The 19,843-nt window shown below is 43.0% G+C and overlaps 2 protein-coding genes across 6 annotated transcripts in view; both read right to left on the bottom strand.

Annotated features, from left to right (window-relative positions):
• The window catches only part of atp8b5b (ATPase phospholipid transporting 8B5b), a 54,747-nt gene extending 46,328 nt beyond the window's left edge, over window positions 1-8,419 (bottom strand). Inside the window, exons 1-3 of one of the 2 annotated variants that reach the window (XM_018745052.2) lie at window positions 7,850-8,419; window positions 1,983-2,064; window positions 353-411 (exon numbers count right to left, since the gene is read on the bottom strand). In XM_018745052.2, the coding sequence (XP_018600568.2) occupies window positions 353-411; window positions 1,983-2,037 (114 nt within the window). In that variant the 5' untranslated portion in view covers window positions 2,038-2,064; window positions 7,850-8,419. The remainder of the gene's footprint in view (window positions 1-352; window positions 412-1,982; window positions 2,065-7,849) is intronic. The other variant, XM_018745051.2, reaches the window with a different exon arrangement.
• A 4,140-nt stretch (window positions 8,420-12,559) lies between these two features.
• Window positions 12,560-19,843, bottom strand: part of unc13bb (unc-13 homolog Bb (C. elegans)) — an 89,569-nt gene continuing 82,285 nt past the window's right edge. For 3 of the 4 annotated variants that reach the window (XM_018745049.2, XM_018745048.2, XM_018745050.2), the window contains 7 exons: window positions 17,186-17,309; window positions 16,848-16,904; window positions 15,726-15,806; window positions 15,293-15,440; window positions 14,001-14,093; window positions 13,733-13,892; window positions 13,013-13,298 (listed from right to left, as the gene is read on the bottom strand). In XM_018745049.2, coding sequence (XP_018600565.2) covers window positions 13,013-13,298; window positions 13,733-13,892; window positions 14,001-14,093; window positions 15,293-15,440; window positions 15,726-15,806; window positions 16,848-16,904; window positions 17,186-17,309 — 949 coding nt within the window. Of the gene's footprint in view, window positions 13,299-13,732; window positions 13,893-14,000; window positions 14,094-15,292; window positions 15,441-15,725; window positions 15,807-16,847; window positions 16,905-17,185; window positions 17,310-19,843 lie in introns of all 4 variants that reach the window. The other variant, XM_018745047.2, reaches the window with a different exon arrangement.

Below are 19,843 nucleotides of genomic sequence, written 5' to 3'. Positions count from 1 at the left end.
GTGTCATGACGAGGAGCTCAAGGATGTAGCAGAGTCCAGCAGTGAGTGGACTGTACACGGTAGGATCTGCCAACTGACAAGGCAGGCTGTAGAATTTGTCAAGGAGCTGGAGGTTACAATCCGTTGGGGGGAATTCTTGGCGGAAGCCAGTGAGAGGAAGGAGATGACGTATGAGGACCTGGTGCAATAGTGCCATTCAAAAGGTTGGAGTGCACAGTATGTAATCATCAGTGTATGTTACAGAGGTATCCTTATATATATAAACACATATATACAAGAACAACACAGGAAAAAGGGCCAAGAAATAAAAGTTTGTATTTGTAAGCGTTATTGCATTTACAGATGTACTCACGGCATATTTGTAGGAAAGATTAAGCTCTCTATCATTAGCTCGCAGGTGCCTCTCTTCCTCTGTAAGGCAACACAGGGCCATTAGTTTAGGAACTACATGGGACAGGAGACTTCTGAGACTGCACATAGACATTACACATTTCACCAGTTACTTCTGAAAAAAACATTAGCATTTTATGAAATACGTTTGCCTTCCTTGAAATGTGAAGATGAGCCCATTTCTCTTAACGTTCACTATTTCGCCACTGAAAAGAAATGTAATGCATTCATTGAAGTCCAAAAAACACCCAAACTCACAGAAATTAAACTACTTTCTTAGTTCAGTTTACTGCACATATTTCCAGAAGACTGCAAGATTTGGAGTTTGTTTGGAGCAGATATTTTAAGACTGGATGCCTTCTTGACATCAACCCTCACCAGTACCCAGGCTTGGGACTGGCACTGGCCTACCAGTGGCTACAGGCAATTTAGCTTCACCAATTCACCTGAACTGCAGAGATTGTGAGAGGAAACCAGAGCCCCTGAGGGAAACTCATGCAAACACAGGGAGACCCTGCTCTTCTGCACCACCCAGGAGCTGTGAAGGGGAAACTCTACTCACTGCTCCACCATGCTGCACAACTGAGAAATGACAAAATTGATAAAATCATGGTAATTCTACATGTGATGCCATGTCTGCCTGTCTGCATGTTTATGAATGCACCGTGCCGGTAGAAAAGCTAGATTCAGTGTGTTCAGGGTGACAGCAAAAGTGAAATTGATGTTGGATTTTCTTTAAGGCCATAAAGATATGACACGTTCACCACAAAGTTTGCATTGCTTAGATTTACATCTAAAATCTGTCTCCATTCAGCACCAGTTCATTTAGCTGATACTTTTCTCCAAATCAAGCTGTTTACACTAATTCACCCATTTATACAGCTTGGCAATTTTTAGTAGAGCAATTTTAGGGCAACTACTTTGTTCAGGGACGCTACACTGGGACATGGAATTTGAACATCTAAAAATCATCATTAGTGACAACTGTGCTACTTAAACATTTACATGGAATAAAAATCTGATTTTTTTTTAACAACAACAAATAACCAGATGATAAATAAACATAAAACGTAACCTGCTTTGGATAAAAGTATGAGCAAACTATAAGGTTGCGTCACTGTTTTTCTCCCCACTTTGATATCAAGATCTGTATTTTGACCTGAGTTTTGTCATTCAGTGATTATGTCTGAAAGCACATATACTGTCAGGGACGAGGACTCGACGCAGGTAAGTTTTTGGACCCAATTGCGGGCAGGACTTTAATCTCGTAGGACAGGTTTAAGGGACAAGGCAAGGCCAGAGTCAGAAACAGGCGTGGGTCAATCCAGGGACGAATGTGGCAATACAGGCAATCCAAAACTCGGTGGTCAAACAATGAACAGGCAAGGGTCAAGACACAAGAGCAGGCGAGGAACAAATGCTGAGGAGCGACGCTGAAACTGCAAAGGCACAGAGCGATTGCAAGAATCCGCAGCTGGGTGTGGACGCGGAGCCTCTTTTATCCCTGGTCTTGAGTGGGCGCAGGTGTCTCTGCTTCGCTCGTTCCCGGGGGTGTGACATATACCATCAGCACATACTATACCAACACATACCTTTCTCTTTCTTTTTTGTACAGTCCAGACCAAAGAATGACATTACTGAGTCCATCTTTTATGCTATGCGTCCATCATAGTTCTGTGTAAAAGAAAGAAAATAGCATTTTTGAGCAAATGTACATCTACACTTAAGTCTACTCAACACACATTAAATCAGCTGGGGCTGCAGGTTCATTTCTAACTCCAAAGTGCCTTTTAACACTAAGTCACAATCAGTAAATCGGAATAATTCATAACTACCTCCATTCCTTAAAAGATTAGGGCCACTTTCAGCTTTCTTCATCATGTACACAATCAATAAAAGCTTAACAAGCCAAATGTCTCACAAATTATTCATGGATAGACAAAGTTATGTAAAAATCTTACATAGAGCTATCATACATAAAATTCTAGGACTTTTCACTTTAACACTTTTGTAAACTTTGAGCTGCACTAAAATTAAAACTAATTTAAAATGATTGGATTCCTTTCCACAAATCCCTGCTCACTGCTGCTTGTCAAATGATTTATCCCATAAACAAATCCATGTTCCAATGACCTTGGTACTGATCACCAACATCCAGGAACTATAGACACAAGCTGTTCACACCCTGGAAGCAAGCTGACTGAAGGAGGTCCCACGGTCCTGTACCATTTTCCTACTCAGTGTGTTTTACTCCTAAAAAAGTGACTAGATGTGGAAAGGAAGATGGGTTTTGCTTTGAAAGACCAAAATTTTACAAAATAAAGTTCAGAGTGCAGAAGACATACTAGCAATGCAGTTTAATGCACTTTGCAGAGACGTGGCTGCAGCAATACATCTTGTATGCAAATGTTTCTGTCAACAGCTATCAGACTGTAAAGGTGGACAGGGGCCCTTAGCGCCATGGTAGGAAGGGGATGGGGTTGCCATGCTTGTGAAGAACAAACGGTGTTGTGACAAATGGCCTGGTTTGCTGGATGATAGGAGACCAGTCTAGGGTGTCCAGATTCAATTAGTCTCATGGAACTCAACATAGCTTGGTATGGTGACCAGTATACCAAGTAGGTGTAGGTATTTTTGTGTGTGTGTGTGTGTGTGTGTGTGTGTGTGTGTGTGCGTGCATCATGTTCCATGTTCTGTATACTGCATATGTGAGCATGCTGTCTCCCCACATGACACAAGTATAACTCTGACCACATTACAGGGAAGGAACAACTGGGCAACCCTGATAGCGAGATGGTCGCTGTCAGCGTTCTCTTATCTGCCACTTCGGTTTCCCACACATTTTGTTATTCCCCCACACACACACTAAACAAGAGTGCAGAAGCAGCATGTTACACCACCCACAAAATCATTGCAAGATTCCATATCTAAGGAACAGCTGGTAGCGTAGTGGTTAGAGTTACTGCCTCTGCACCCAAAGTCGCAGGTGAGATTCTGACTTTGGTAGCCTTGAGCGACGTACTTACAGTGCAGGCCAGGTAGGTTTGGACAGCTTTTTTCCCTTAATAAATGAAATCATCATTTAAAAACTGCATTTTGTATTTACTCGGGTTATCTTTGTGTAATATTAAAATTTGTTCGATGATCTCAATCATTTAACTGTGACAAATATGCAAAAAATTAAAAAATCAGGAAGGGGGCAAATACTTTTTCATGGCACTGTACCCTAAAATTGTTCTTGTAAAAAATTACCCAGCTGTATAAAGAAATGGTAAATACTTGTAAACAACTTAAGATTGTAAATTGCTTTGGAGAAAAGTGTGAGCTGAATGAATAAATATAAATATATCTGAATTCTGGAATGTCTGGACACCTTTCTGGAAGGTAGTAGAAAGTTCTGCATGATCATGCCTGTAATAAATTGTAACCTTCTGACCCTGAGCCCTTGCTCTGTGTATGTGGACATATTTGTACAACAATTTGATAGTACAACGGCAAGCAGCAACCACCAGGACAGCGAGGGGTGCGTTGAGACGACTCATTGAGAGGATATGGATGGACTGGTTAACTGTGCGACACACCAAATTGTAGCCCATCTGTGTGCACGTGACACAAATCCACCAAAATGGTGCGTTTGCTTCCCCAGCAACAAACCATGGGATACAAGCGACACGCATGCAGTTCTTAAGGAGAAGAGAACCTTCGGGGCAGGTGAGAGGGATGAAGTAAGGCAGGTGCAGAGAAAGCTGAGGGTCAGGTTCAGGGATGCCAAGGAAGCATGTAGGAAGAAGGTGGAGGACAAGCTGAAAGGTAACCATGGCAGGGTAAGTGAGTTAAACATGCTTTCTTTCCAACAGGTGAAAAGGCCTCTCCACACATGCCATCTCCGGCAGTGTTGCCAGAAATATTGTTTTTAGGTAGACGATGCTAACGGTGCACACTAAGCTACCAACCAACATGAATAACCACTTCTCCTGAACAGAGCTGCAGCGAACCAGAGCCTAACCTGGCAACACAGGGTGCAAAGCTGGAGGGGACACACCCTGGACAGGATGCCAGTCCGTCACAAGGCACCCCAAGCAGGAGTCGAACCCCAGACCCGCCACGCGGCAGGAAGCCGCCAAACCTGCTGCACCACCGCAACCCTCCTCGCACAAAGCAGCTCTCCGCAATTCTCCAACATACAGTATGCTCAGCATAGATTTACTACATATATTTCAGGTTTTCACTCAAGCTCAGGTCTCAAAAACAATAAATTAGCAAAACCACGCCTTTAACGCTACATGGTTTGAGATACTAAATTCTCTTTCTGCAAAACATTTTTTAAATGCCATTCCATTCAGTTTCTCAAGTTAATTTAAAGTAAATATTCTGACTCGCAGCATCGTGGGTTTGGATGGGGCGAAGAGGGACACAGAGGCAGCGTTCATCTTGAACGTTTTATTAGAACATCAGCACCAGGGAAATAACGCTTTTGGCTCGAGGACCCCATTTCCTCGAGGACCTGCGCTACCAACCAGCCTGCCCAGCGCCCCAGGCTCTCTCCTCTTTTCTCCACATGGCAGACGCAATCACCCCCTTATATTCCCCGTACGTCACCAAAAGCTAACCAATTACAATAAACACATTTCCCGCTCAAACAAAGTAACGCAGGTCGTTACAATATTATTAATCACTATTTGTATTCTCACCAGAAACCAAACATTCAGCAGCCAACTGACACAATCTGCTGTTGTATATTTTTTAAATAAAGCAAACAGGGTAACATTTCAGGCAACGTAAGAATTCTGAATTCCTGAAACTTGTTGAAATTACACACATCTGGGGGAACCTGTTCAGGTCTCATGTTAGAAAATTTCTACTGATACAAACTTTTGACAAACACTTATTTTTTATTTATTTATCCTGTGCCTTCTACATCTTCCGGTTTTGAAGCCATCAGTGAAGTGGCGCCTCTGTCATCCCCCAGACGTGTAACACCTCTGACTCTGACTTGATGATGAGTTGTATGCACTTCAAGGTAAAGAACATACAACTCACAAGTTTTACATTTCTTATAATTACACTTGGACTGGGTATTATGAATTTCATGTGTGGGGCAGAAGACGATATCAAGGAGTCGCAGGTGAATACAAACACTCCAGTGTAGCTCTACATGAAGCTTTTTCACTTGCAGTATGTAAATTGTGATAAATTCAGTGTACAGTACTCAGAACATGTAGGGGTATTGTGGGCTGGGAGAGAGAGCGAGGCAGTCCACGGTGCCGCTTAGCTCATGTCCAAAGAGTCCCGCTGTTGTCTGCGCCCCCCGATTTATTAATTTAACAGATGCTTTTCTCCAAAGCAACATGCAATTCAGCAAAGTATTTCACAACACACGAAGACATATGGACACAGGTGTGTAGTTCTTGTCAGTTTGTCCAACTTTGTTTTTGCTGGTTGTCATTTAAAAAGTTGCAATATATAGAACTGACAATGAGCCTCTCAGCCACTCAGGTCACATTCCACTTACAACCTTCTTAAATCATCAGCTGTCAGTCACTATTTAGTTCGTAAGCAGGAGATTCCCCACAGTACAACCATATAAAAAGCTCAAGAATTCTCCATGGTTTTATAAACTATGTTCTAAAAGTTAGCAAACATTTTTATAGTCTCTGAGAACAACATATGGAAGATTTGTAGTTTACATTTTGCATGTATTCATTTAGCAGAAGCTTTCTCAAAAGCAACGTACATCTCAGTCTAGTCAGCTACAAATATCTGTTTCGCGAAATTGTACTGGACTCACACTTTCCTTACATCGTCCACACTCAGGGCTGCAAACAGGACAGACAAACGTCATCCATCCACAGACATCCAGACCCCACAAGCACCCATAAACTTTCTCTAAGCTACCTACTTCCGGACTCCACTGACCATCTACTGTATCTTCTGTAGCACAAGCAGAGGATTTCCCTCACACACAGAAGGACTGGAGGAAATAAGTACCAGACTCTACATTCCAGCCCACTCTAGTGGGTTAATGCTACTAAGCAGAAAAATACATCCTACATGTCCGAGAGTCTCTTTTTTCATGCCCCAGTTGTTCTAAGAGCCACATGCAAGGACAATCCTCATGACTCGGTCAGTTACCGACAGGACTGGGTCCTTAGAGAAACTCAGTATTGAGAGAGATAATGGGAGCACGATTCAGTCCTCAAGCTTTGCATGAATTCTATCAGAACTTCCTTGTTTCTCAAATGCTTCACTCTTCTGCAAGCCAAAACAAGAAGCTGATTTTATTCTTGGATGTTCTTGTTAAGAAACCCTGTCAGTCACTGGACAGTCTTCTTGTCACACATGCAGGCAGCTTCGTGCTCTGAGCAAAGCAACATGTTTCCAATCTGCTCCGTTCGGCTCTTCAGTCCGTCTTTTGCATAGTTAACTACATTTTTTCATCTCCAAGGCTACATCTGACAGAGGCAGGTAGACCTTTCCACTGAAACCTACAGCAGTTAATAATTAACTGTGTTCTCTCCGGTGATAACACTATTCTGATTTTATCAGCATTATGGTACCAACGAAGGCACAAACTCTTACAAATACAGTACCAACCTCAAAAACCCCCAAATGTTAAAGCAATTAAATAGAACCTACGATACAGAGAAAGAGTTAATTATTCAAGAAAGCACACAAGCAAATTTATACACTCAAATTATATGATATTTAATTGAAAGATCAAACACATCACATTTATTGGGTAAAAAGGCAGCAAAGAAGTGATGGTTTGTTTCTTTTCAGAAAATGTTGTTTTGCACACTGTAACATTTCAGAGCAGTGATGAGAGACTCAGTCTTACCAAAAGAAGTTTTATGTTTTTGGGACAGGTGTATTTCGCTGACAAAGGCTTCCTGCCAAAACGCATCAATCCCGAGAAATGAAACAGCTTCCAGTAAGCTTGAATGTGCTGTTCCAGCACTGCTCAGAAATCTTGCATGAAACAGGGGTTTCAAGCACACATTACGCCCATTATTCTTTACTTCACTACAAGCAGAGTGTTTTGTCTTTTTTTTTTTTTTACCCATTGTAACTGTAATAATAAGTTCCTATTACAGAGCCTCAACAGATTCCACACACAGACGTTAAAATGAAAATAAGAATTAAAAATCCTTATTAATAATACAGAACTTTTTCCACTCCTACAGTAACAAAAACACCCCTTGATCAACTGTTCTCTTGCTATCAACTATATTAAGCCCAGACATTCTTAAATTTAGCCTGAAGAATTTTTTTAAAAGTTGAAAATAAAACTATAATGTTCATGTTTTCCCATTGTCTTAATATTCATTTAAGAGTACAGAGAACCTGTCTTAAAGTCAACATGTAACACAGGACTTCAGTATTTAGCCTGCTTCTCTTGAAAAACCCTTCATTCTTACAAACAAAAGCACCATTACTTATAAATGAACAGAAAACTTACTCAACAAACCTTGGTAAGTTGCGGTGTGTCTCTTCCTCCAAAGAAGGAAATGACAGTGAAACAATGGTGGTAGACAGCAACTTTGAGGCTGGTCCCACTGGTGAAAGGAGACCGTATGTCCCTCCGTGGTCAGGTGCTTTCAGTAATTTCAAGTTCCTCTTATCGACACCATCTCTGCTTACGTTGCATGTTTGATGAGCAGAATTAGTAGTATTTGGAGACCAGGTGGAGTCCAGGAAGCTTCCAGTGACAAAGCACAGGTGGCGAAGACTAGAAGAGAGCACTCAGAAGAACGTAGGCTTCGGGGAGCTGAACACACATACAGTACAGAACAGCGTGGTGAACAAACACAGCACTGAGCTTTGGACCGTACAGCAGACTCCAGGCCTGAGAAAAGGGAGTGTAAGGGGCTATAAAACAATAAAACACTGAACTGATAAAGAAGAACAAGGACAAACTGGGAACGATATCAGCTCATATCAAAGTTCAGAAAATGACTTATTTACGCTATTCAAGAAGTTGAGACCCACGTGACCCCCCCACGTTGCCTTTTCGGGCTAAACCCAGCTAGGTTACGTGGGCTGCCCGGCCACCGGGCACTCGCCCAGGAACACTACCCGCAGGCCTGGCTCCAGAAGTAGGTCCCGGTGACCGTTTTCCAGGCAGGGTAAACTTTGTACTCTTTATCTCTTTCATGGGGATTTTTGCATCATGTTAGTCTGGATCTTCACCTTTTCGCCTTTGGAGATCCTACCAGGAGACTACTGCTCCCGATGATATAGCTCTGGAGATCCTTAAATCACGCAAGCCTTTCCGTCACAACAAGGCCCCGATCAACGCTGGAATAACCTTGTTTCCCTTTCCTCTTTTTTACAAGCACCCTGTGGTGGCGGCACTGGATCCCCCCCCCCCCCCACCCATGAAGCTTAGTACACGTTGCTAGCAGTCCACTTACGAGAGAAGCAATTTTGCGCTTGGACAACAAATTATAGCTTCTTTGGACTGTAGGTTTAGTCTTGACAGCTGTATTTACTGGAGATATTCACACAAGACCTCTGTCACCACTGTACAATGTCCGAGAGAGGTGGGCAGCCACTGCTACTTGGACCCCGACAGGTTTAGATTGGAAGCTTTTTGTTTTCCTCTTCATAGCTATCGGGTAGCTTACTCTACTGTTAATTATGGGTTGTATCTTAAATTTCTTATTTTCACTCATCTTGTTTAGCATTATAACCTTAGCGCACTGTAAAAATAAGTTATATGCTTATGTATAGATTTATTTACCTCCTGGATACTCTTCTCTGGAACAATTTTGAGTGAGTACCACACTCAATGCAGAGGGAGCAGTGGATTTGAACACAAGTACACTGAGTACAACTGCAACTGAGTGGACTCTAACCGCCTGCTGTCATATACATACATATATTTAAATATATATTTAAATATATGTAACGTTAATGGTGACAAATTGAACATCATATATTAGAACAGTCATGACTCCTGCAACCTTTGATCATGGTTTATCATCAGGATGTCTGAAGTGTGGGGTTAGAGCGAAAATCTCCATGCAGTACTGTGAAATTCACTTCTGAACAAGAAAAAAGAGGAATAATAGTTCACAAGAATGGACCCTTCAGTACTTAAGCCTCTATGTATAGCACGTAAAAGTACTGTTTCTGATTATTATTTTATTTTTTTTATAGAAAGCTCTTCTCATGCAGTGACACAGAGCGCTTTAACACAGGCATACAGCAAGAAAAATTGATACAAACAAAGAAGAAGTCAACTAATGGCTACCATAATGAAGAACTTATTATAGAGCTATAAGTATACCTACTGGCCACTGGGGAAAGGAACAAAAACTCCCAACTGAAGGTTGAGGGAGAAAAAGAAAAAAAAAACCTCTGGGGGTCCACGGGCCAGTGGTTGCCCACCCCTCCTGGGCATTCTAGATTAAGTAACAATTTGTAAGCCAGTGTTGTTAACAAGTAATTATAATGTTGGTAAATGGCATCTTGGATCCCCAGCTCGGCACGGAACGTCTCGATCGTCACGGCAGATGGACATCATCCTCTATCAGCACGGGATTCGTCTGTCACCGCTGGCCGGCCTCCTCAGGTCTTGTGTAGCGAGGTAGTGCTCAACGACACGATAGGAGAGAGTTAGTAATTTGTAAGGACACAGTTCCATTTAAAGTGTTCATTCCAACAGTAAAGAGATACACAGTGAAAACCTTATTTCCTCTCTCACAGCTGGAGCCTTGTTAGCCTTTATGTAGCAAATCAGCAGTGTTTTGGGGGATAAAAGAAAATTTCTTCTGTATTTTGCAGTGGACGTTATAAACACCATTTTTTGAAATAAGTAAAGTTTATCAGCAATTCTGTCACAAATAAGTATTTTTCCAAGGAAGCACAATGGATTAAATAAAATATTTCTAAAGGTGAGCCTACACTGAAGCAGCAGCTAGAATTAATGGTGAGGAGAACAAACAACACAACAGTTTACAAAACTCATACACAAATGAACATTAACAGCTGCTTGGAGATGTTCTGTCAAATACAAAAGACTAAAAGGTCACACACACACGCACACACACACACACACACCTCCAACAGATCACTTTTCCAAAGTGCTGAAGATAAAGGAATATAATTCCACCAGTTTGATGAGCAGTTTTTGGAGACCAGCTGGAGTCTGGAAACTACTTTTGAAAAGTACAAGACTACAGTAAACTACTTTTAAAAATTACAAGACAGTAATGACTCAGAGGGCAAAAGTTGTAATTTTTTTTTATACACAAATCATTAGTCAGCATGTTGTTTAATGTTCACTTACATAAATAGAAATTCACAACCCTTTCTCCACTTTGTTTACCATACAATACATGTGATCTGTGTAATTTTAAATAACACATTGTGCAAGAACTCACATTAAAAATATAAGCAAACACAAAGGGCAAAGAAGAAGCTTTCACTTGCTGGCATGAGGGACACACCTTGAATGGCAGATCCCACATGGAGCTGAGCTAAAAGCAACATTTTTTTCCACTCCTTTCCCTTTTTACCATCGTTGTGCAGCATACTATGGCACAGCTTCCATCTATTGTATACTTTTAATGATGGTAAAATAAAACACGATGGCTTTTGAGATGTTTTCAAGGTTGATGCAGATTTGGTGAAAGTCGCTGTTAATGTCGAACCTTTATGCTGCACTGGTGCTCATGAGCAGTGAATGGCAGGTTGGGAGAAGAAAAAAATGCAACAACTTGAACGTTACGAGGCGACTGGTCAGTGTCACCGACTCACTGTCAGACATTTTAATAAGTGAGACAAAACATTAAAACACCTCCATGGAACGATTCATAACATCAACAAAACAAACAGTGAAACATTACGTGAGTAAAACACAGACGTCAAACAGTCATATGTTCATTAAGAAAAAGGGAGAAAAAACAAATAAGGGAAAACATTGTGCCACTCATGTTATCATCCGTTCTTTGGCAGACAAACCACATTGTTTTTTTTTTTTTTTTTAACCATTTCTCACATTTTTACAAATTCATCCACTAGAGCAAAAAAGGTGAATAAGTGTATCGTATATTGAACACAGCAAGGCCTTTGGAGAAGATATTGATAAATTCATGTGGAGAAGAGCAGTGATTTGCATGACAGTGAGCTGGACCACTTATTAGACTCATTCCAGTGGTGTCTTTAGGCTCCAGCCTCTTCTTAAACATGTATGTATGTATGTATGTATGTACGGCAGCCAGAGCCTAAGCCAATGAGCTTATGAGTCTCTTTGTCCAACTCACTGTTGCTGTTGCATGTCCACAGGCAGTGAGTGACTGCAGTGGAATAAAGGTATGGAAGGTTTGGAATGGAATGGAAAGGTAATAAAGGTGTGGAAGGTATGGAATCAAATGGAAAGGAAAGGTAATAAAGATATGGAATGTCACAACTCTGTTACCCTATAAAACTGGGTTACTTAGCAATTCAGCGACTCTTTTGAGCACAGCAACACCCTCAACTCAACGAGTGCAACCAAAACTGAGGACCCCCCCCCCCCACTGTAGAAACCTACTAGTGAAGCCAACTAACAAACATACTGTACACATCTTCATTTTACCCATATATTTCCTACATGAAGCCTGCTTAAATAATCGTGTAGTAAAATATTTAGTTCAGAAATGTAATTTTTACATTTGTTATTGGAATTGTATAAAATCTAATGATTTCTTGCCTAACACCAAAATCTTCTCAAAACTTCCGCAACTCTCAAAAAATATAGAAGTTTGAGTAAACGAGGGGAAGAAAAAAAAAAAAAAAAACTTTAAAATACTTATGCGTTCATGACAGTGTGAGTGGACAGGTGCGGTCAGCGCTTTGGACAATAAGTAGTGTGAAGGCACTCGGTTCAGTTTTAAATACATTTCTTACCACTTGGAAAAACATTTGTAATTGGTGTGGATGAAGACATGTGGCTAAAGCTCACACTGACAGGCATCACCAGTTCCAGTGAAGGGAAAAAAATGCTTGTTTTAGAATCAGAAAATGAACCCAAAAGTCCTTCAGTGTCTTTAGATACTCAAACAGTGAAAACCTTCATAAGGTGAAAGTCAAAAATAATCCAATTTTGTTCATGTTCATCAACGCAACATAATTTTCCTTCACTTAGGAAACGCATGAAAACACCTTTTTTCACTTGTGATGTATATTACACACGTATCGTGACAACAAAACGAGGGAATTCAGTCACACAAAGATCTCTACTGTTTACCACTGAGCAGCACAGTCAATGTCCAACATCACATGTTTACCACATGTAGGTAGGTGTAAGGCATGAACAAGAAAACACGTGCACAGTTGGGAACAGTCGACACAAACAAGTACTGTAGGTGCTTGGCAAGATAGACGTGAACGAAGAACTTATGTGTCAGACGACAGAATGCAAGCGTGTCTGTGCACGTGTGTGTTTGTAAGGCAGGAGCAAAGTCGGCCCGAGTGCGACGAGCAGCTCAGAGCCAATGCAGACAGCGGCAGTACAGAAGATGGATGCGTCCCCCTTTCGGGTTCAACTTGTACCCGCCAGGTTCTGCTTGGTGGCCTTCGTCCTTCCACGGACTCCCACAGGCGTTTAACGGCGCCTCCCCTTCCGGTTCGCCCCTCACCGGCCCTCCTCGGCCGAGCGCATCTCAGACTTGAGCTTCACGAACTCCTTGGCCACCTCATCGTTGGTACGCTGGGAGAGGATGCGCAGCACCGTCTGGCCCGTGTCGTCCATGTGCAGTCGCCGGCCCAGGGGACACCAGCAGGCACAGCTCCCCCGCTCAGCCACATCGCGCAGCTGCATGACGGCGATGCCCACGACGCGGTCTGCCCGGCCAAAGCAGTAGTCCTTCACGCACACCTGCAGCTCGTAGCATTGTGGCCCATCCTCGTTGCCCAGAATGCTGAAAGTAAGAGTGGCGCCTCAGACACATCGTTGCTTCTCACGCAACACACTACTGCCGGCCAATCCTACCGTCATGTGTTTGAGGTTAAATATGGATTTCAGTGCACCTTCACTTTGTTAATATCAACCCAGGCAGAGGCAGTGAACATGTACGGAGGTTTGGAGAGAGGAACTGAAGAGATGAGTAAACTGGATTAAGATGGATTGTGCAGTATATGGAAATTCAATTCAAATCAGTTTAATTTATTCTCACAGAGCAGAGCTAGTTATGTGGAACCTACATGACCAGAGGGTTAGGGTTACGGGTTGGGTGGAAGGAAAAAAAGTTACAAATTCAATTATCAGGGCACTCCAAAAAAAATAAAAAGTGTGTTATAGCTAAAATTAAACATACAGAGATGTTTCACTTGATTTATGTGGAATGTTACTCACAAATGGAAGGTCTCGTTGAACTTAGGCGCCCAGCTGTTGTTCTTGGACTTCGTGGTGAACTTTCGTTTTTTATCGCTAAGGTGGGGCCCTATAATGTTGACCTCCACAAAAGGGCGGAACATGCCAGAAGTCTGCCACTTCAGGTCGTTGGCTGCCACAACTGAGAGACATAAAGGGAAGGCAGAAAGCAAGAGAAAGAGAAAGGGTGACAAAGAGCCGGGGCCCTCTACTCCAACTCTACTCTGGGGAATGAGCTGATGAAGCTCACCTTTCACTGTAACCTTATGTTCGCCAGTACCAGGGTGAGTGAAAAGATCCACCTGTACAGAGACCTCGCCCACTGGCTTGTCCACTCCTGAACCTAGAGACACAGACACAAACGCACAGACAGACACACACAGACAGAGACACAAATAGAAACAGCTGGGAGCTGGGAGTTGTTAGAGCGACTGCCTTTGGACCCAAAGGTCGCAGGTTCGATTCCTCCCTCGAGCTGTAGTAGCCTTGAACGAGGTGTTTACCCTAAATTGCTCCTGTAAAATTACCCAGCCGTATAAATGGGTAAATTATTGTAAGTTGCTTGAGACTTTCACGTCTGCAGCTATGTCTCCTTCTCTCAATGTAATGCATGAATTGTACTTTTGCTGAAATGTACGTCGCTTTGGACAAAAGCATCTGCTAAACGAATAAATGTAAATGTAAATGTCAGTCACTTTGGAGAACAGCGTCAGCTAAATGAACACGTCAGTGTAGAAACACAGGTGAGCGCATGCACACACAAGAACAAGGCTTTACTGGCTTGTTACATCTGCAGTGTCACCTGTACAGAACATTAAGGGAATAGTTAGTAGTTACTTCCGTTCCTCCCTTGCCTAGAAAACAACGCCAGTTGGATTCCACAGCCTGGCTGCCTCCTCTAAAACGTCCAAGGTTCAGAGCGCGTACTACGAAGTCGTTCATCCACTCGCTCTCTGTTATTAACTGCAGCGGTCTGGAGCCTATCCCAAGATCACCGGACACAAGGTCCGGGAGGTACACATCGGATGGGACGTCCATCCATCGCAGGGCAGTCACACGCAGTGCCGCACTCACACAGGTTTACATTTACGTGACATTTACGGGTGCACGTTACAGGCCATTTAGCATCGCCAGTTCACCAGAGCTACATGTCTCAGGACTGTGGGAGGACACCAGAGCACCGAGAGGAAACCACATGGCAACCTCCACGCAGACTGAGCTGGACTGCAACCTATGAACCTGTGAAATGGCATCACTATCCAGTGCACCACCCTGAAGTGAACTCTAAAACCACACTTAAAAATGTAACACTGGCTACTGAATACTGCAACACAAGAGTGTTCGAAAGAAGTCCAACAAACCCAGCTTTTTTCTCTTCTAAGTACTTCAACAGCTCTGCACATATGTTTTTCACAGCTTTATATGAATAATGAAATTAAATAAACTTGAAGCAAACAAATAAATAATAATAATAATAATAATAATAATAATAATAATGTCCATGAAGAGCTTGTAAAACAAATATAATGGGAAAATGAGTACCCTGGGCATGCTGTGTGGTGACAAAGGTCCTTATCAGGGCATCGGTGGTCTGGGTGTAGAGGGAGAGTGCATAGCGCAGGGAAGAAAGCTCCGGACTCTTCTCCAGGAAGGACTTTTTCAGCCCATTCCCTCCGGCATGGAAGTATTGCTGCCAGCCAGGCACAGAGTGAGGTACAGTTTACCACAGTTTTCAACCAGTTTACTGACACACAATGTTAACAGTTGTTTTTACTGTGCGAGTATTATGACACAGGTGCCCCTGAAGTGGGCCAACGGGCAAGTTCTTGCTAGTTCTGACAATAAAAACAGAGCAATATTAAACAGCGACATGAAAGCACAACGGAAGAAATATCAACTTGCTGACATGCATATCACACGCCTGGTCACTTGTATCTTGTTCAAATGACACTTGGCGTCCATGGCGCTGCCTCACCTTTATCGTGTCCAGTGCCACATCCATGACTGCACACTGCTTTGGGGTCAGGCTTTTAGCCTCTCCGGAAACCATGTGATCCTGAAACACCCATTAGCAGAAAGAGGAATCAATTCCAATTCCTAAAATGGTACAGTAAAAAGACACAGTGCTATGACAAGGCAATGCACATGCACTCTATTATTGTATGAAGTACAAGACCAGTTTCAAATCCTGCTTTCGACAGAACACTGTATATTCTAACTCATGGTCATGGTCCAAACTGAGCTCAAGTTACTTCAGATGTGATATATTTCACTGTACATACAATACTGTAATATATTTCACTGTACATTCAATGGCTCAAAATCATACTGCTCAACAAGCAAGCTCAACTTGTGTTGGTCACGGTGGCACGGTGGGTAGCGGTGCTGTCTTACACCTCTGGCTCAGTGTGTACAGTCTCAGTGTTCTTCCTGGGTTTGCATGGGTTTTCTTCCAGGTGCTCTGGTTTCCTCCCGCAGTCTAAAGACATGTTTTTCGTATGGACTGGCTGCTTTACGGTGCCTTTACTGCGGGACTGCGAGTGAATGTGTGTGGCTGTGCTGTACCCCGAGTAACCTTGCTCCCTGTGCTTCGAGGATAGGCTCCTGACCTCCACAGTCCTGACTTGGAGGAGTGGTTAATGATTGTGAGCTGGTGAATTAAAGCACTAAGAAAAATCTGCCGACACTTTTGCTAGTCCACACATTCCTTAATCTTTTTAACATTTATTACAAAGTATTACTGCTGAGGGGGGTGCAGTGACGCAGCGGGTTTGGCCTGTGTCTGCTCTGTGGCAAGTCTGGAGTTCGAGTCCTGCTTGGGGTGCCTTGTGACGGACTGGCGTCCCGTCCTGGGTGTATCCACTCCCCCTCCAGCCTTACGCACTGTGTTGCTGGGTTAGGCTCCAGTTCGCCGTGACCTCGCTTGGGATGAGAAGTTGTAGACATTGTGTGTGTGTGTGTGCCTGTCTTTGTATTACTGCCGCACCTGGAAATGTATAAATCCTTCCAGTCTTTGTAAAACCAAAGCATGATGCTATTAAAAGTATCAATAATTATGTGAGATATTAATCTACGAGGTACAGCAGGATTTCAATACCTTCAGTTTTGAAAGGTGACCTAACTCTTTTGCTGCTGAGAGAATTATCTGGGCTCCCTGCAGAAAAGACAACACACACAAACACACGCACGCACGCACGTTGAGTAGAGAACAAGACCTTTCATTGACAAGCACAGACAGATCTTTTTACTATTAACACCCACAACTCTGTAGTACATTTACCACACTTTGTACCGTAGCCAGTTCTAACACAGAGTGTATACACCGGAATAGCAAATATTTATCTACTACAGTAAGTAGAGCAATTCAAGGCAGGGGAGCTGAGACTGAAAGCACATATAGGTTTTATATCCATGCAAGAAAAGTTGAAGACTCACTGAGGTATCACTGCTCTGGGGCAGCACAATAGTCTTCTCCAGGCTCTTCATAACAATCCTCCACAGGTCCTTCAGCACACGCTTTAGTACAGTCTTCTCACACACAGTGGCAAACAACATCAGGCTGAACACACAGACACACCAGTTACTCATTCCTTGTGAGCAAAGCTATTTACACACTTACTGCAGAGGACAGGAGGGAACTTCATGAAAAATATGTAAACGTCTTCCCCTGAATGATGAGCATTCATACTAGAAGAACATGTACTTTGTACCCTAAAATGTGCATAATAAGCCACCAACTCATAGAAGAAATTCCAGGGAAGAGAAATTTCAGTTCAAAGTATGAGCCTTGATATCATGCACCTCAGCTGTTTACATTTATTCATTTAGCCGACACTTTTCTCCAAAGCAACTTATTACAATTATTTATTCATTTACTCCAGTAATTTTAGGATAAGTACCTTGCTCAAGGGCACCACAGCTGAAGGTGGGGATCAAACCTACAACCCTTAGATCCAAAGGCAGCAACTCTAACCACTACACTACCAGCTGTCCCCAGTTATCTCACACCCATGTGCTTGATTGCATGCATCTCTCAGAACTCTAGCAACTATTTGTCTTAAAATACCATCAAAAAAGAGCGGTAAAGCAAAGGTCTACAGAAGGTGCCAAAAGTTATTGAAAATGGACACAGGCAAAGGAAATGCAATGCAAACACGCGACTATCAAAGTAGTGTAGCTCGTTTTTCTGAAATCACCGCTTAAGCCAGCATACAATAAATGGTGAGCTACATACAGCATTGGCAGATTACAACATTTTACAACAGATAACATTAAAATATAGAATATTTCATCTTCACCAATCAGCCACAACATTAAAAGCACTGACAGGTGAAGTGAATAACATTGATTATCTGGTTACAATGGCACCTGTCGAGCGGTATTTTAGGCAGCAAGTCAACAGTCAGCCCTTTAATTTGATGTGTCGGAAGCAGGAAAAATGGGCAAGCGTAAAGACCTGAGCAATTTTGACAAGGGCCAGATTGTGATGGCTAGACAACTGCGTCAGAGCATCTCCAAAATGGCAGGTCTTGTGGAGATGTACTGTAGATCTCGTGTTCCCAATATGCAGTGGTTAGGTCCTACCAAAAGTGGTCCAAGGAAGGACAACTGGTGAACTGGTGACAGGGTCATGGGCACTCAAGGCTCATTGATGTGCGTGGGGAGTGAAGGCTAGTCCATCTGGTACAATCCAACAGAAGAGCTACTGTAGCACAAATTGCTGGGAACCTTAATGCTGGCCATGATAGAAAGGTGTCAGAACACATACTGCATCGCAGCTTGCTGTGTATGGGGCTGCGTAGCCGCAGACCGGTCAGAGTGCCCATGCTGACCCTTGTCCACCGCCGCCAGCGCCTACAATGGGTACGTGAATGTCAGAACTGGACCATGGAGCAATGGAAGAAGGTGGCCTGGTCTGATGAATCACGTTTTCTTTTTCGCTTCAATGTTCTGCTGGGAAACCTTGGGTCCTGGCCTTCATGCGAATGTTACTTTGACACGTACCACCTACCTAAAGATTACTGCAGACCACGTACACCCCTTCGTTGAAACAGTATTCCCCGATAGCAGTGGCCTCTTTCAGCAGAATAATGTGCCCTGCCACACTGAAAAATTGTTCAGAATTGGTCTGAGGAGCAAAGAGTTCAAGGTGTTGACTTGGCCTCCAAATTCTCCAGATCTCAATCCGATCGAACATTTGTGTGATGTGCTGGAAAAACAAGTCCGATCCATGGAGGCTTCACCTTGCAACTTACCAGACTTAAAGGATCTGCTGCTAATGTCTTGGTGCCAGATACCACAGGACACCTTCAGAGGTCTTGTGGAGTTCATGCCTCGACAGCTCGGAGCTGTTTTGGTGGCACGAGGGGGATCGACACAAAACTAACCAGGTGGTTTTCATGTTGTGGCTGATCGGTGTAGAACTGACAGGAAATACAAAATTATATGTGACAAATAATAGGTAAATGTATGGAGTAAACAGGAAGTCAGGAGAGAAGCAGGACTGAGACTCTTGAACATTTGAGAAGGATTCAGCTATTCTGAGTGAGAGGGAGATCATTCCACCACATTGCAGCCAGAACGGAGAAGTTTTAGGCTTTTGATTTTGGATCTCTGGTATGCGAGGCAACCAAGTGATCAGACATGGAAGAGCATAGCAGTCTGGTCTAGGGGTAGTGAGTGATCAGGTCTTGTAAGTATAAAAACTACTGTTGGTCTTGTAGGCCATAACCAGTCCTGAACTCGAGACTGGCAGCTACAGGCAGTCAATGGAAAGAAAGGAGGAGGGGAGAATACATGGGAATATGTTGGCAAGTCAAACACAACCCCTGCAGTAATATTCTGAATCAGCTGGAGAGGTTTGATGGAGGAGCCAAGACTACCAGCCAAGAGGGAGTTGCAGTAGTTCAGGTGGGATATCACTATGACCTGGACCAAAAGCTGTGAAGAGTTTGTTGTGGGATAAGGACAGATCCTGCAAATGTTACATAGGAGGTATCTGCAGGACTGGGTTGTGGCTTCGATATGTCAGGAGAAAGACAGACATGAGTGGATCATCACTCAAAGGGTTTTAACCGAAGAAGCAGGAGATGT

This window comes from Scleropages formosus, chromosome 6 (assembly GCF_900964775.1).
Source record: "Scleropages formosus chromosome 6, fSclFor1.1, whole genome shotgun sequence".
NCBI lineage: Eukaryota > Metazoa > Chordata > Actinopteri > Osteoglossiformes > Osteoglossidae > Scleropages > Scleropages formosus.
The sequence above is the reverse complement of the archived record's forward strand: the minus strand, read 5'-3'. Positions and strand labels throughout refer to the sequence as shown.